At 35.8% G+C, this 17,663-nt stretch overlaps 1 protein-coding gene across 1 annotated transcript in view; it reads right to left on the bottom strand.

The window, feature by feature from the left end:
- SUZ12 (SUZ12 polycomb repressive complex 2 subunit) overlaps positions 1-17,663 on the bottom strand; it is a 40,654-nt gene that overhangs the window by 5,951 nt on the left and 17,040 nt on the right. The window contains exons 5-13 of the mRNA XM_080378084.1: positions 16,284-16,333; positions 13,415-13,500; positions 11,768-11,999; positions 10,887-10,989; positions 8,357-8,462; positions 6,536-6,713; positions 1,790-1,881; positions 1,195-1,338; positions 371-528 (exon numbers count right to left, since the gene is read on the bottom strand). Of these exons, the coding sequence (XP_080234210.1) occupies positions 371-528; positions 1,195-1,338; positions 1,790-1,881; positions 6,536-6,713; positions 8,357-8,462; positions 10,887-10,989; positions 11,768-11,999; positions 13,415-13,500; positions 16,284-16,333 (1,149 nt within the window). The remainder of the gene's footprint in view (positions 1-370; positions 529-1,194; positions 1,339-1,789; positions 1,882-6,535; positions 6,714-8,356; positions 8,463-10,886; positions 10,990-11,767; positions 12,000-13,414; positions 13,501-16,283; positions 16,334-17,663) is intronic.

Raw genomic sequence — 17,663 nt, 5'->3', positions numbered from 1 at the left:
GCTATAGTTTGCAAAAATACTGGGGGAGGTGGGTCAATCACCAGCACTGAAATAAACCCCATTAAAAAACCTAACACCCTGCTCCAACCCACAGTCCATCTTTTGGGGAAGAAAATTTTAGGAAAAAGCAGTTACACAGAGTTCCATCACTAAGAATAGATACCTCAACTGAAAAGATGTAGAAAAACCACAGGTGAAGTTATCATTCTTCAGTAACATTTTATTTAGTCATAGACCACTGTACTTTAACGATAAGTAAAATGTAACACTGTTTACATTCACCTACAGATTTAGAAATCCCTAAGTTTCATAAATGTGGTCCATATGTGGTATCACACAAATAGAGACCGACTGTTTTCCACCTCCCTACCTGCAAACAAGTATGTGTGTGATAGGCGTCCTTTTGACTGGTCCATTGCGACTGAAGGCAAATCCGGGTTGACGATGGATATCCTGGGGATTTCCTGCATAGGAGCCATCGTAACACTCATTGATAGATACATCTATCCTAGCACCTTTTGGATGATACTGAAACAGATAATTGCAAATACACTTAGCAAACACTAATGCCAATTCATCAGGAAGTTCAAGTAAGTAACCTTTTCAATTCTGAATACCTTAAGTATCACCCTATCCATAACCTGACAGCTCTAATCACCTTTCACAACATGCAAATAATTTTTAACCTCTAGAAACAAATGATACTAAAGCTCCCCTGCTCTGTACCACTTTGTTTTACAGAAAACCACACAGAATGGAACTAATTATACAATTAAGGAAAATATCAGCAAGATTCCTAAGAAGCACCCTAGAAATTGGAACATTTCTAAATCTCTTAAAGCTTCTTGCTCCAACCAAGCATAGATTGCATTGCCTTCTATTATGCCTCCATCACATAAAAAGAACACATTAACACAAAAGCAGCAGCTACAGTCAGAATTCACACTCCAGTGACGGAGCATTGTTTAAAAAATATATATATTTAAAAACAAAATAAAAATCAAACCCACAATTCTTCCCCCCACCCCCCGCCACGTGACATGCAAACATTCACATGCTATTCAAAGGAAGCTGCATTTAACCTGTAGATATGGTCCTACAACTGAACAGGCTAGTAACAAAATCACTGCATTATTAGTATCTGTGACAGATTGTATAGCGTTTCATAGTCCTAAACTCCAAAAATATACTTACAACATAATTAAAGATAAATCTGCTGTGGCAAAGTTTAAGATGTTTGAGTAAACTATACAGTTTCCGACAGTTCAGTGTGCACCATGGGCAATGTAAGTCATCTCGGGCTTCAGTCTGCTGTCTCGTGTTGTTGTTATAAAGGAACTGATGCAAACAAAGAAACGGGTAGTATTAACATCCAACACGTTTCATTCGCTAATTTCTCATCCACCAAAAAAAAGCGGGATGTCATTTCAGGAGACCTCCACAGCAACAATAAGTTCCTGGGAACACTGCATCAGCTCAGTGTACTGAAACATCGGTATGTCAAGCATTTTTTCGCCCACGGGGAGACCACCTGTCCCCCTCCAGATGTCTAACAAGAGATGCCTTTTGTATTTTGGAACGTCAGACATGCCCCCAGGAAGATTAGCTTTCTAGAATACTTCCTGCAAGAAGAAATATGTGGAGTAGCTCTTAATATGTGAATCTGAGACCCCTTAAGGCATCCGCTAAAGAGGCAAACGGAAATTTCTACCCAGAGGAGAAGTGACCATTTTAATTCCATGCAGTATTTAGATTCTAGTTTCTCCCCTCTAACGCTTATTTGCAATACCTGGTAAAATATTCGCAACTTTTGTCGAGGTTCATTTAAAACATCTCTCTCTTTCCTTGTTTGAAGATCTGTCGGCAAGGATTCTTTCACAGCTGAAAAAAAAAAACCCCAACATGTAGAGACATACGTGTCTGGTGAAGAGGGGAAAAAAACCAACCTGACATTGTTTCTTACCCAAGTATGGAAGTTCTGAGAAAGGCACACTGCTGCTGAGGGAAATGGGCTGCTCTATTGTATTTTGACCTAAGCAGCTGAAATCAGCAACAAAAAAGCCTTGATGCTCAGCTTCCTCCACAAATCTAAGACAAACCCACCACTTTTCAAAACCAGATGTATCTCCAGTTTTGGAGAACTCTTCAGAGAACTTAAAAATGGTCAAGTGAAAAGCAACACTTTTCTTACTCCATTTAAGCAAACAGAATTATTTAGCTATAGCTAAAAGCACATGTGGCTGGGAAATACAAGAAACCCTTCCTTCAGATGGCTGCGTTGCAAATACAATGTTTAAATTCAATTTCACAAGTTCCCCAAGTAACACAATGGACAACGGTATAAAATGCAAGTAACATATGAAGTATTTAATGAAACCAACAAACTTTAACCCTTAACTCTTACCCCTCACTGTTTGTGTGTGTAATGGTGCCACTCAGTTACCTCTGAGCCTCTTCCACACATTTTCATCTCAGATTATTTGCTTCCATACAATTAACAAGAAACCACATGTGTCTAACCAGGTTTATCAATTTACCCTCAGGAGAGACCAAATAATGACACTTACTTGCTTCTGAATGGTAAAAAAGATGGCAAAACAGTCTCAGCTCTACTGACATAAGGAGATCTTTTAGAAGATGCACTTATTTCATACTTAGTATTTTGGACAACAAGGGAAATTTCATCCTCTTTCTATATGAAAGAAAGAGGCGGCCTGACATTCAGCCTGCACTACATCAGAGAAATTAGAATTCCATGGCTCAGTTACTTTGAGCACTTTGTAATTACAGCAAAGCTTAAGCTGCCACATTTAGAAAGTCTTTGATGCCTTTATTCCACTGATTTGCCTTGGGAAAGATGCCAAAGTAAAATGACAACACCAAATTCACATACCCTTGGGAAAGATGCATTGGATCTTTTTCTTTTACTAGCAGAACCTCTGATAGAAGTTTCCTACTATTTTCACTCTCCTCTTTTCTTGGTATTTGGAGACTGAAAACAGCACAATCATCACAAATGCCTTACAACGCTGTGCACTGCTCTACTATATTCCTGTATTAAGAGTCTGCTGTGCTATTTTGGAAGGTGGCACTTGCTCTAACTTTTATTAATTTACTAGAATACTTGGCTTCTCTGATGCAAGAAAACGTGAGTTCTATCAGTATGTTAGAAATGCAGCTGTGCCTCATCCCCACTCACCTCTGTATTTATTATGTAGTAAACTAGTACACACCTTCTAGAGTTAGTCAACATACCATCATTTCTTCTGCAAGTCTGAGCACACAACCTGCCTAACAAATTACAATACAGGTCTCCAAGAAACTGTAAAATACAAGGAGGGCGGGTATGAGGAAGTAAAGAGAAAGCAGAACAGCTCTTACAGTGAAAGCTCAACTACTTCCTCACTTCTGTTGCCCTTCTGTTGGATATAATTTAATGTTTGTGTGTGTTAAGTGACATTCATTCATCCTGACTTAAGAGACCTAAGGTCTGCAATCCCTAGCTCAAGTAAAATACTCAATTCAGAAGACAGGACTCAGTCTTATTTAAATATTCTTGTACCATTTCCAAAGACAAAGACGTCTGTAGCTTGGCTGAGGTTGTTAGGGATCATTCTAGACAGTGGCTTCTGCACAAGCAGGGGGAAAATTCTTCTTGCTTTAACATTTGTATTACTACACACTAAAGCTCTAGAAGTCAAGAAAAGAATTGCCGCTCTTAGAAAGTCTTGCCAGAGTTGTGCTATCATTGACCCGTCAAGTTTCCCACTATATACTGCAATACAACTGCACAAAAACACGCTTGTAAAAGCAATGTTTTTTCCATCATAGTAATTCCCTCGCTATCACTACTACAGCTCCAAAACCTCAGTTAAATATCCAACACAAAATCAGAGTCAAATAACATTTTGCACAAATTCCCCAAATGCACTACCAATGACAAACCCCAAAACTTCAAGCAAGACAGCTCTCCACACACAGTGCCTGGCCACATACCCCAGAGGCGAAGCCTGGAGACAGAATGACTGCACTCCAGATAATTACTTCTTTAATAGGGACCTAGAAGCTTCTTAATCACACAGTCCCAATCTAGTGACAAGCTTGGAAATACTGATTACTCTGAAGTGAATTGGGTGCCAGTCAAGAATCTAGGTATGTTCACAGTTGTTTAAAAAACCAGGAGCAGCCTGTTGTCTTCTGTACAACTTGTTTTCCAGCTGTCCTTGGGCCTCACCTGCGAACACAACATTCCAAGCCAAATTTACTAACAACTGTGAGCCAAAAGAAAGATAGCATCTAGGCCAGCCCCCACTGCCACTTAGGAATCAAAGGGGAGTTTAGATTAAATATGACCTTGAGACAGGAAACTGCTACGAATATAAAAAAAGGACACAATGGTCAAAGGTGCCTTTTCTTTCTAGTATCAAAAAGTATTTTAGTAGCAGCTTTTTGGAGCTAAGCTGTCGGACAGCAAGGAAGAAACATGTTTTTAGAAACATATTAACAAATTCACAATTAAGCAACCAAAACACAAATTTGTATTTAAAAATGTAAAAGCTACATTAAGTTTAACTTTTGGGTTTAATTATAACCAAACAGCATGCTACCTGCTGCACACCTGTGCAGTTTTCAGTAACTAGACTCAGTATACAATCGCCTACCCCCACCCCAGCAGTATTTTGCAAGTAGATCTAACAACTCTTGAAGGAGAAAAAGTCACGGGACTGTGTTTTTTATCTAAATGCGTATTGTAATACTACAACCTTCTGTAAAACACAGCAAGTACGTGTCAGTTAATGTTTTTATATCATGCATGAATTAAAAGTGCTATCATACATTCTTTGACAATTATTAAGGTCAAACCTCCTAAGCCCATTAAGGTTTTCAAGGTAGTTAGCTAACCTTACGAAAAAAGAAATATTCCCAGAAGACTTTCCATAAAGAAACTGATCTTGAACTCTTATCTGTTTTTTTTAACATAGACCTACAGAAATACCAAAGGACATTCTACAGTTTTTCTAAAATAGCGCTTCAAATCACCTCTGTAAATTCAGGATAAATAGAATTTTATTTTCAGCAGCTTCCCAAGACAAGCTTTTGAGTAACAACAACAGAACAAGTAGTTTCTAGACACTTCAATAGCTCTTGAAATGATGTGTTTGAACATATAATGGGATATATTAAGGTAACAAAACCTATAATTTTAGATTTGCAGTGAATATTAGCAGACTGGGTTAATGTATTTAACATTATGTAATCTTCCACGTAGTGGATCAGATTACAATGGTAATTACATTAAATTTTCAATGACACTGTGGCCGCCACAGAAGTACCAGTGCTACATTAAATACAAACCAAGCAAAGTAGTAAAAACAATTGTACACTATTTAAAAATGTTTCCATGAAGCAAGGTTAAGCAACCCAATTTTAAACAGTCTACCTACTACTGCTTTTAATGTGATATATATTTAATGTTATAATAAAACAGTTCAAAAGCTGATTATGAAGTCTGATAATATGTAAACTCTTCTGGAAAGAATATATAGGAACTAACTTGCAGAAGGAAAGAAAACCAGTTATGTTTCAGATCACTGAAAAAGTCCAAAATTAAAAAAACATTTATTTTAAAATTACAATGCTCTAAACATTAACTAATGACTAGGAAGAAACAAGTTCAATAATACTTACAGATTAATTTACATATAACAAATACAGACTTACCTTACATTGTAGTAATAGTTTGCAGACTTGCTACATTTTTCTCTTACCCACATAGAATTATATTTAGACAGTACTAACTGTAAACTGTATTCTATCTAGACAACCTCAGACTGCCCAAAATTAATAAAAAGCAGAAAGAACCTTTAGGCTCAACAGAAATCTTTGTTAACTGGTGTGAATACGCAGAAAATACAGCTAGATAATATATATAGTGCTTCCATCACGGGATCATGCCTAGACATCAAACTATGCATCCAGGGGATTAGTGCCAGTTCACAAGCATTCTGGAAGAACGTGAGTTGCCTTTATACCACAGACACGCAACACAGCGTATGGTGGTTTAGGCAGTTTCTGTCACATTTCACACTAGCAGCTATGTTTTCCAAGAGCTTAACATATATCATACAATAGACAAATTGTAAAACAATATTCACTAAAAAGCATAAAAACCCCCTTAATACTATAAATCCATATACTTGGATTAGTACTACTGAATACAGTAATTAAAATTAGTAGAGTAAAACAGAATCCCAGAAGTCCTATTCACAGATTTCCCCCTCAATTTATTTCACATCAGGATTTGTGAGCGTTATATACAATCGCTTCAATGTTGTCACGACTTCAAAGACTTCACTATTTTTAGCTTTTAAACTTACCTGAAGAATGTACAAAATATGGGACACGACAAAGCCCATTCATTTTTGCTCTTCATTTTTAAGATAACCTGAAGCAGTTGCACCAGCAAGACAGGAACCCTGAAGCACAGAAGTGCTGAGCAGATGACTATTCAGTAGCAAAACCAAACTTTGCTTACCTATAGTCTGAGTAGGTTTAACAGAATTGGGCTTGTTTTCTTGAGGGAGGCTTTCAGAATTTCGTGTTGCAAGAGGCTTAGCTATAGGAGCTGTAGACTTATCGTTTGTGTCTCCTGTCCAACGAAGAGTAAACTGAAGTGTAGGTCCCTGAGAAAATGTTTCAAATGGAGGCAATCTCTGGGGGGCGGGGGTGGGGGGGGAATCAAAAATGGAACAGCAAATTTAGTGTCTTCCCATGTACAAAAACAATCACGAGAAAATATTGACAGAATGGGCACAGATGTAATTTTTTAATCACCTGAAGTCCTTGTGTTTTCAGCATAAACATACACATTTAGATATACTAAAATAAAAAAAAGATTAAAAAGATGACTATGCAATTAAGCAACAACTTCATGTACATACTGTGGCACACATTGGTCTTTGTGAAACACTAAACAGCATGGACTCTAACTAGAAAGAAAACAGCACTTGCCTACCACCCTGCTGCCAATGTACTTCTCTTTCTGCTCACACCTACTCCTAATTCTGCAGAGCAGTATTGTATATTAATACATGAGCTTTAAGAAACGTACCACTGTCTGCTGTAGAAATGCTACTGTAATATTCTCCTGTGGATATGTTCTTCTATTCCACTCACTTACCAAGTCAGTCGTAATAAAGAAATATAAGAGACCTGAGTTAAATCCAAACTCCTATTATCAAGTATAATACCCTAAATTTATCAATGAGATTAGAGAATTCCATCCTAAAAGCTCTTTATTTTATTTAGGTCTCATTAGTTTACAGAAATGCTATTGCGAAACCAGAAAACCAGTGACAACGTACTTTTATCTGGGTGACAAACACACTGGCCATGACTGTTTTCTGTTCTCTTTATGGTAGCACCTCCAGCTTGAAAAAACTGTCTCATATTGTCCCAACAGAAAGCAACCGTGTCTAACAAAGTTACAGCAATTTGTATGTATCTTTTTAAGCACATTTACATGTGGAGGATCACTTCCTCTGATCTTCATAAAAGCTGTTTCTAGATTTTTAATTTTAATTTCTTGAACAACGTTTAACAGAATCAGTATTCCAGGTAAAGGCTGAACTGGCTAATAGAGCTTACAACTATGTTTTTACTATATATTTTCGATCATCTCTGCTTTTCTCGTAATTGTATAATCATGTTGATACACCACTATTTCGCAAACATTTAGAATTTTCATATTCTTTGCCTCACAACTGATACTCTCCCAGGACACAACAACATGTGACTACGTAAGTGCATACAACCACCTACATTCACTGTATCACCAAATGTTGATTCAGCTCAGTCAACAATTTCTCCCTGCACATCACTTACTCCTACACTGACACACCCTCTTCCTTTCATCACTAGATTTCATCAGCATTTTCTGAAGGTTTGTGTATAAAATCACACCTATGAAAGCTCTGGGTTCTTATTTCTTTCCCCAGAATATTCTGCTTCTGCAGTTTCTTCCTTTGGATTTGTCCATTTGAATTTATTACAGTAACAAACATTTAAATTGTCTGATTTTTGCAAGACAGAAATTCAGAAGTCATTGGAAAAGACAGCTTCCCTACCTACAGTAGTGAACGTGTTTGTATTAATGACCTAGCGTAGCCAAAGCCTTCCTAAACCAAGAGCTAAATTGAAACTTATGTCCATACATCCTGAAAGAGAAGTATATTCTCTGTTAAATTTAATCCATTTTCAGAGGAACAGCCACTGACAGCATTTCAAATAGTCTTCCGCATTAATCCAGACCATTTTAAGTGAAGACAGGTCTTTCAACCACTAAAGCAATCCATACCTTCCCATCAAGTATCGTTTCCCATGTTGCTCTTTTCTTGCTAATGGGACACTCTTCCATTTCCTGCATGGCCACTTCATACTCCCCATCCAGAAGCTGCAAGCGCCTGTCAGGACAAAAGTAGCTCATTTTTATTGTTCGCCTATTAAAATATAGAGTACATTTCACAGTAACTAGGTTTCCATGAACCTAAAGGCAGATTTTCTGGCAGATTTATTTGGCAACTAGGTATGGATCTTAGGTAAACACTATCCATCACAAAAAAGCTGCCCAATACCAAACATTAATGTAAAAGCCTCCATCCAAGCGATTCCAAGAGATGTAGGAAAGCTATTGTTAATACAAAATCAATACCATGACGGCAATCTTCCTGTGAAGAAATAAACCTCGAACTGAATGACACCCCCTCCTAATCACCTCTTATTTATTCTTGCTTTATTAATAACTAGTCTGTTCTAGAAAACCAGCATGACCTCTGATCAGACCTCCAAAACGTAAGAATCCTATCTTAGTATCAGAGCCATGTCACATGTAACCTGAAGAGGACTTCAACATAGTAAATATAAACTATGACATTCTCAAAAAGCAAACAAAATTGTTTTACATAAACTAGAATAAGTCAAACATGTTAACTGGCATGCTACATTTTCATCTTCCTTTCTATCTCACCCTGCCTCCTCCTATGTAGCAGTCTGTTCAGTGAGGCTTGTGAAATTCTGATTGTTACTTAAATAGTTGTATTTTGTTGCCACTTGCTGAACAGCGGAGGAGAAGCAGAAAAGAAAAAGCAGTGAATCAAAGGTAGTCTCAGCAACATGTTTCATGGATACATGTGTTTTAAAGATATCAACAAAAATGAGCAAATAATATCCATTTACAATATAAGCCCACTTCCCCAATATTTCTTATTTTTTGAGACATTACCTTCTGAAGCAATGGCCCTGAATTCCTGACAACAGATCATAAGCTACAGAAGCATCACTCAAAACAAACAAGTTTCTAAATAGATAAATTCCGTGTGAACTCATGCAAACTGTTAATGCAGTTTGTACTTGGGAATTACGTCTTGCAGAAAAATGCTGTTTCTAGTTTCAGTATTCTACAGTGAGATACTGGAACAGGTAAACTACAGCCTGTCTTTTTCTTTTACATATAAACTATACTACAGCAGAAGTATCCCAGCAGAATAAAGTTATAAACAATCCAAGTAAGCCACCAGAGATCTTTTATTCTGTTTCTTGACAGCATCTTGCTAACCACTAACTCCATCACTTACTCTAGTTAGAATAGTAAGAGTTTCAAAAGATAAAAAAAAAATATAGAGAAGATAATGGCCTTAAAACAATACTTGTCCTAGATCTTCATAATTATATATAATAGTTTTCCAGGCCTGGAGCTGGGGTAAAATATCTTCTCAATTACTCCATCAAACAGAAGACTGTAACTTCAAAAGGTTAACGTAAATTAATAGCTTATGCAATTTTATGTTTTTATATACATAATAGTATAATATATTATATATTATATATATGTACAGCAGAATGGGTGAAAGTGTCCTAGCTTATGTATTACTGCTACAAAACCACCTAATGGTTCGTATCATGTTTAGCATACAAAAGTTCCCCAGTGTATTTAAGTAAGAGAAAAGAACAAAAATATTGTCAAGACTTCTAAAAAGGTAAGACATTTATTAAAAAAAAACTCTACTTGAAATGTAAGACTTCTAAAATCGTATTCAGATAAATGACCATTTTGTCAGAATCACTTGGAGCCATTTTAAGCAACTTTTTCTTGAAGCTATATTTGTATTTTTACTAACAAAGTTATCTAGTAAATGGTATGCCACCGACTTTCTGAACTGTATGGATTGCTCTAAGCTATAGCTACATGTGAGTTCACTCCACCTTCTTTAAAATATATTAAGTAGCATCAAGATAACATATATTAAAATGTTTCATCACACTTAAAGTACATGACAGAGTAAGCCTATTATGATTTTAATTACTGCTTTGATTTCACTGTAGTACTGAAGAACTAATGTCTTCTTTAGGTGTTAGCAGAGTAAGATCTGTGACTGCATCATCAAGAGTTTGGGCACAGAGAAAATTATGCCACCAAAAAGCACGTGAGCAGTAAGCATATTTCAAAGATTTTTTTGTTTGTTTTACTTCTAATTATGCTGTCACTGATCTTTAACAGAACCACAGAAATTGGAACTCTCAAAAAACTGACAAGAAACAAACTGATGCATATTAACAAGACAATACTGAAGTTCATAAAAGGGAATTATTTACAATTATCACTGAACAGGTCTCAGTATAAAGTATGCATTATGAAACCATGCAGGCTTAAAAAAAAACCAAAAACAAAAAACCACACAACAAAAAACAAGCCTAAGCTATTATGGTAAGTGCAAACTAAGAAAATGCAGCCAAAGACAGCCAAAACTGAAAATAAAGAACAGATTTAAGTTTAATACTAAAGAAATCCCTAATGAATAACAGAGACTATTTATTTTGGATAATATTACCTGTTTTTATCAAATACAGTCATTTGTGCTACAAATGTCTTTTCCCCATCTTCACGATTTGAGGAGTTTCTTTTTCTTCTAGCTGGAAGCTCCTCATTGACATCTGTACATAAGAGATACAGTATTCAACTATTATAGAAGCACAAATCCAAAAGATCAAACAGCTTCTATGCAACTGTAGAATATAACTGGCTGTTGATTACATCTGCTGTGTCATACAATAGAAAAGGACAGTATTTAATGAACACCTCGATGGCAACAGGAAGAGCACTTAGCTTCTCAGTAATCATATTCTATGTAAATTCACATATATTTATAGTTTAGTCCTTTTACTCTATCACCATAAAGAGCTTGGGATTTGATCTTCCTCCCCTTCTAGCTATAAAATAGTGAGGAAGTTTTTCATTCTGCATGAACTCTCCAAGGCTGTAACATATCCTAACCTGATAAGATTACAAAAATAGCTTTTAAATAACTGTTACTGAAGTATTTTCTTCATTGGCTAGTCATTTAGTTTTGATGAGAGACCACAAGTGCACCTGTAGCCGAGTCAGTAGTGACCAGTGTTGCTGCAGGTTTAATGATACTCACAGCAACCACAGGGCTCTCTTACATTATCCACCCTCCAACAGGGTTGCCTCACTCCTTCACTATCACACGCTAGTAAAAATTGGTGTTAAATTTACACTAAGATAGAAGCACAGTTTCCAGCTACCAGCTGTATTTTAGCCCCATCTTGACCAAAACCACGTGAAAGCCAGTTCAGTCACTCATCTATTACTGGCCCGTCTCAAAAGCATGACCTATGTTGCACATCAAGACAACCGTATATGTGCCTACAAGATTAACCCTGGAAAAGCGTATTTAAAGACTGAAGTTACCAATGTTTTCATTAGTTTCACCATTGATCAGTCCATTAAAATCTCTTCTTCCTGGGCGAGTTACTCTGAATAACAATGAGTAAGACTTCACCATATGGCTGTTGCTTGGTTCAAACTCATTGCTGGAAACAGCAAGTGATGGGAAGTTGCCTGGTTTTATTTGGCTGAGGTCTGGGTTTAAAGGCACCTGCTTTTTACCTGTAGGAACCTGTCTTATCGGACAACTGACATCCTGTAGGAAAACAAGAAAGCTAAGGTTTAGGTTTTTAGAACACAGAGTAAAGACATTTAGAGTTAAAATTTATATCGTTTATGAACTGTACTTGTCCTGCCATCTTTTTGAAAATAAGCCTTGTAACAGATGTAAATAAAAAAATCTGGAATAACAATCCCAGGTTTTAAATACAAAAACAGATATTTGAAAGTGTAAATAAAACTGGCATTTTATAACCACTTCTGGCAATAGCCATCTTTCTCTAAGTGATTGAATTAACAACACTAACATGAGTCACTCAGAAAGACTGTAGAACAGTCATTAATACTAATTTAATTCTGTTTACCTAAAGAAATTAAATGTTTTGGTTATACATATATATTTCAAGGGCTTCCTATCTTCTCCCTCCAATATTATAAAGTGCACTTTGCGCTAGCTGGGAGATAAAGAACCACTTACCTAGGATTTATTATATTCAGTATCTCAAATAGATCATTGAATACTGTGAAGCATTGGAAAAACAAGGCAAGATGGCCTAAGCATGAAACTTGCAGCAAAACATTTCAAATAACCATCAGCACCTCCTGCTTTTACCATATTCATCCATACTATAGCAAGTAACAAAATGGCTAGAAACAATATTAACTCTTAAAAACATGTCAAAACAGCTTAACATTCTTAGAGAAAATACACAGCGTTCTGACTGCAAATCTTTGCCTTTTTGGTTAAAAATTACAGCCTGCATTACTGAGCCTCCCATATTCCCATAGCTGTGAAGATAATTTGCCAACTGGTGTGAAAAACATAGCTAAAACAGCAAGCAATTTCAAAGATGCCTTAAAAGAAAGATGAAAATTGTTTATGATTCATAGTAGCTAAAATCTGCAATAATTGAGATTATCAATGTAAAAAACATACGTACAGAAAAAACAAGGGAAGAGACAAGACTTGGCACATGACTGGGGAATTCAAAACAATTAGAACTTGTTCCTTTTTATTTATGAACTCTAAAAGGCATAGACTATGATTTTGTGATTGCCTGGTTAACTTAAGCCACTGGATATCACAACAGAATTAGTTTCATGATGTGATACAAAAACCCTGAAGTAAAAAATAGAGGTGGCTGAAGTTCAGAGTGAATCTGACTTACAAACATGCTGAATTTTGTGAATAAAGTAGAATTTTTTGAAAAACTTCCAGTTATTTCTCACAAAGCAGAGCAAAATCCATATATATATGTACACACTTCTTAAGAATCCCTTACCTAGTCAGTAGAAAACTTGAATAGATTGGTTCTTAAATTTAAAGACAAAATTAATCGCAACAAAGCATCATTCCACCATCTTTTTGTATGGTAATGTTAATTAGATGTTCCAGAATCAGATAAATATTTTGATTTAATATAAATTAACAGTTTGTCAAATAATTTTTACCTTTCGTTTCTTGTGGCAAACTTTCACAAGCAGTACTTCCAGGGTTACAGAATTTTGTTCGTTCTCTGAGTTTTGCGATGGCTTATCTAAACAGAAAAATATTTTAAGTTCTGAGAAAGCCAAGATCTATTCAATGGTGTAAATCCACCTCTAATTTTTTAACTACAGGTACCTCCCGAGTTAAACAAAGACCTTTAGCCATATTCCAAGTTTCAATTCTTCCCAAAGTTACTGCAAACTCCCAGCTGAGAACATATCCCACCTAACTATTCAAATACTAGCAGATCAAAAAAGCATAGTTGATCTCCAATGTTTAAAAGAATATGCTTTTTACCTTTGGCATTGCCAAACTTTCATAGGAGAGAAAAAAAGACACAGGTAGATTTAAGGAAAATCAGAATTTCAGAGGAGTCAAAACGTTTCCTGTAATTTTTTTTCTTTACAGCTTGTAAAGCTAGAATTTGGTTTGCATCAGAACTTCAAGACCCAGATGCCATTACACAAGCAAAAGAAAAAAAAAATTAAAGGCTGTGCAAGGTTAAGTGTATGCACAATAGCTGTTAAAGGACTCCTGGAAAAATTGAAAAAAGTATTAAAAGACTTGCCTTCACAGTCTCTGCAGTATAAATTTCCTAGAGCCTGGAATCTTCAAGACAGCTACTACCAGCAGTACGATCAGCAATACGAATTAAGAACTGCCTTACAAAATGAATTTAACTGTATAGTAAGAGAAACTTTAATCATGTGAATTTATATTTACCCAAAAACGTGCTCTCATATGGAAAAATAATAAAAAGATAAAACTTGGTTATGTATCTAGTTAAAAAACATTTTTTAAAAAATCCTGAAAAACAAGGATCAGTCAGCACTGAATGAATCTATAAGAAGTTATTTCTGCTCTTTTAAAATTTTACAAACAGCATTATGGGCTTAAGCTAAAAAACTCAATGGCTTCAACTTAGTCCATGTCACAAAGAATCTAACATTCAATCAAATACTTTGTTATGCTGATCAGAATATAAAGAGCAAAGCTTTAGCATAGTAAAGACAACATAACTCACGTCTCTTCAGTAGGTTTTCTCCCTACACTACATCCACATTGAACAAACTTGATGTGTTTCAGTTAAGAGAAAGTTCTGGTAACTAACTCATCTAGAGAGACCAGCAGTTTTAGGAAACAAATGGATTTTTTTTATTCTAAACACAAGACACATAGAAATTCAGGCTGGGGCAGGGGGGAACCCAGCCAAAAGTCTACTACACTCTCAAGAGTTTCTAACATAATTTCTATCCAGACAAATAAGTATATTAATTACACCAGCTTCATTAATTTAAATATTTCCTATATTTAATATCCACTACAACATCAGTTCTGGTGGTGATATCCTTTTCTTTGAAACAAGTTATCACCAGGGTTTCACTGTATGTAGTACTCCCAAAGCAAGAGGTTTTTATAATTAACAGTAGTGTCACGTACTCTAAACATTCAAAAACATATAGAAAGTCATCAACTACATCAACACCTGAAAAACCTACTTCTGCCCATGTCTGTGTATGACAGTAATAAAAAAAGCAGTAAAGCCTGTCAGAAAAAAATCTGTTGAACAACTACCCTATCCACTAGGTACTTTAAATTCCATATGCAAGGTTTACTACTACATACTGTCCTGGAAGAATCAGATTTTGAAGTTACGTATCTGAATTTAAGACACATCAGCACACCTTTTCCTCTACCTTTATTCTATACTTCTCTATTCTTATCACTGGCTGCCCCCAAAGTCTCCTGTGGTTTCCCAGCTTAAATACTCAAGGCAACAACACGTAACATGACATTCCCGAGAGCAGGAACAAGATGAATACTATCCATTGAGACCAGCAGTATCCTGAAGTTCCAGAAGCAAAATGTTCACTATCTACAGATTTTAAGAACTTTCTCAGAATACTACAGTTTGATAAAGAGGGGATTCTGAAATCTAGACATCTGCAACTTTAATACTTTCAAATAAAAATAAATAAAACTTTCAAATATCTTACTGAATAGATCCAGTTAAGCATAAGATACTTTGAGGGAACACAGCAACTTCCAGAAAAAAGTACAAAACCTGTTACATGAATCGTATCATCTTTTACATTCAAAGACTAATATGCCATTCAGAATATTTTTAACTAAAAAATTAGAAACATCACTTTGTTTTGATAGATAAACAGCTAATTTTTTTCAGGGAAGTAAAAAGACAGTGAATTTACCATTTCTATACAGCACAACACAGGTCACTTCTGCTTTCGTTAAAGGAACAGAACCCTTCATGCTGGTCCGTGAACTCCAGTATGCCTATTTTGACTTATGTGCATAGAAGACATAACAGAATGACTGGAAGTCACTAAAAAACGGACTTCTGTTGCTTTTACAATCGCTGACACAGCCTTTGCCTCCTTTCTAGGCTCTACTGGACAAAAATTATTCTCAAAAATAAAACACATTGAACCTTTTAAGTATTTGAAGGCTGAGAGTATCTTAAAGCTACTTCAAATACCCCAAAAGACACACTCCTAGAAAAAGACTTTTCTTCAGGAACTTCTCAAGGTCTGTTTCAGTTTGAATAGACGATGACCTTAAGTATTTCTCAAAAACACTGTTTCGACTAAAACCCCAGAAGGCTTATCTGCATAACATTACAATTACACTACAACATATTTAAAGCGCTACTGAAAGTATTTTAACTAATGGGACAGTCCGAGCTTAAATGTGTTAAAATCTGCATCCAAACAGCAGAGATTAAAAATACTCAAATATTCGCCTCACAGATCTATATTAATTTCAAAGGTGCTCTACAAATTAACAGTATAATGAATGAATTAGCAAACATACCATTTTTGTGGAAGAACCCAGTAAATGTAAGTTGCAAATGAGCAGACAAGCTAAACAGAAAAAAAGAAAGGAAATGTTAGATCAAATAAATACTTTCTTCTCACAGCAGCCACTCCATTCACCGCTGTTTAGGACAGGCCTACACAGGAGGCAATACTATAATTAAGTCATCCATCTTTCTAACTTGGAAACTGCCTGGATACAGCAATTGCAATTGATGCAGAGATGTAGACCAGTTTTCTCTTTACAGACTGATTCTCTCTGTGTATTCTATGACTTGATAATTAACTGAAAAAAAAGTAGGGGTTTAAACACTACAGTAGGAAAGCATCGTCTGAAGACGTGAGATCTTGCCTTCACAAGCAGACAAACGTATTTCCTAGACATTCATCAGCAACAGAGATGAGTTTTGGTGGAAATTTTCTAGAACTTCACCTTGAACCATGCACCTGGTATTGAATTTTTTTTTTAACTAGTATTAAGTTTAGCAAGGAGAATCTTTACCATGAGGAAGCTATAGCCTTAGAAATAAAGATCAGCAGTCACATCAAGTCTGTGTCATCCACAACACATGCAATCAAAATAACAATTGCATGTTTTGTTTCACAGCACTGCTGCTCACAGCCTAGACTATTCTGCTGACTGTAGATGCATTTTATCTCAAATTGTTAATTTCAGAATACATTTCAGCTTAAAGCAAGCTTTCATAAACCTACATCAAAATGAGCCTCAAACCCACTTAGTATTTCTGAAGTATAGAATATTGAACAAAATACGTTACACTAGAACACCACAGTACTGAGCACCTTCACTGACTTCTCCACAAGACACAACCTGACATTCAATGCCTGATTTTAAACTCAAACATTCCCAGGAGCACTGAGATGATTAGTGAAAGTGCCCAACATCTTGAGCATTCAAAACACTGCATCTATACCACCTCGCATCATTCAACCACTTTACTTTTCCAGACCAATTCCAGACTAACATTTTTTGACAGTTTTGAAAGCACAAAACCAACACATGAATCAGTATTATGACTGTTTTGTTTCAAGATTATCTTTATCCTTGAAAAGAGAATATTTACCTAGCAAGTAGCCACAATATACAGAGCAAATGATAATTAAGAAAAATAATATCCAGTAAATCTATAAAACCTCTTAGAACACAAAATTTATACGTTTGTTTCAGCAGACTAAACTGCATCTAGTATGTCTGCCTCTGGAGTAATATATAATTATTTGCAAACACTATGGAAAAAGAACAGCTGGTTAAAAAACAAGTGAAGACCACAAAAAACCCATCTCAACAGGTCTTCACACATCCAGCAACTTAGATTAATCTTTAAAAGATCTGAGTTTGTTTTAGAATTTCCAGAAT

The sequence above is a fragment of the Falco punctatus genome (genome assembly GCF_963210335.1).
Source record: "Falco punctatus genome assembly, chromosome: 1".
Classification (NCBI taxonomy): domain Eukaryota; kingdom Metazoa; phylum Chordata; class Aves; order Falconiformes; family Falconidae; genus Falco; species Falco punctatus.
This window is presented reverse-complemented; position numbering and strand designations above follow the sequence as displayed.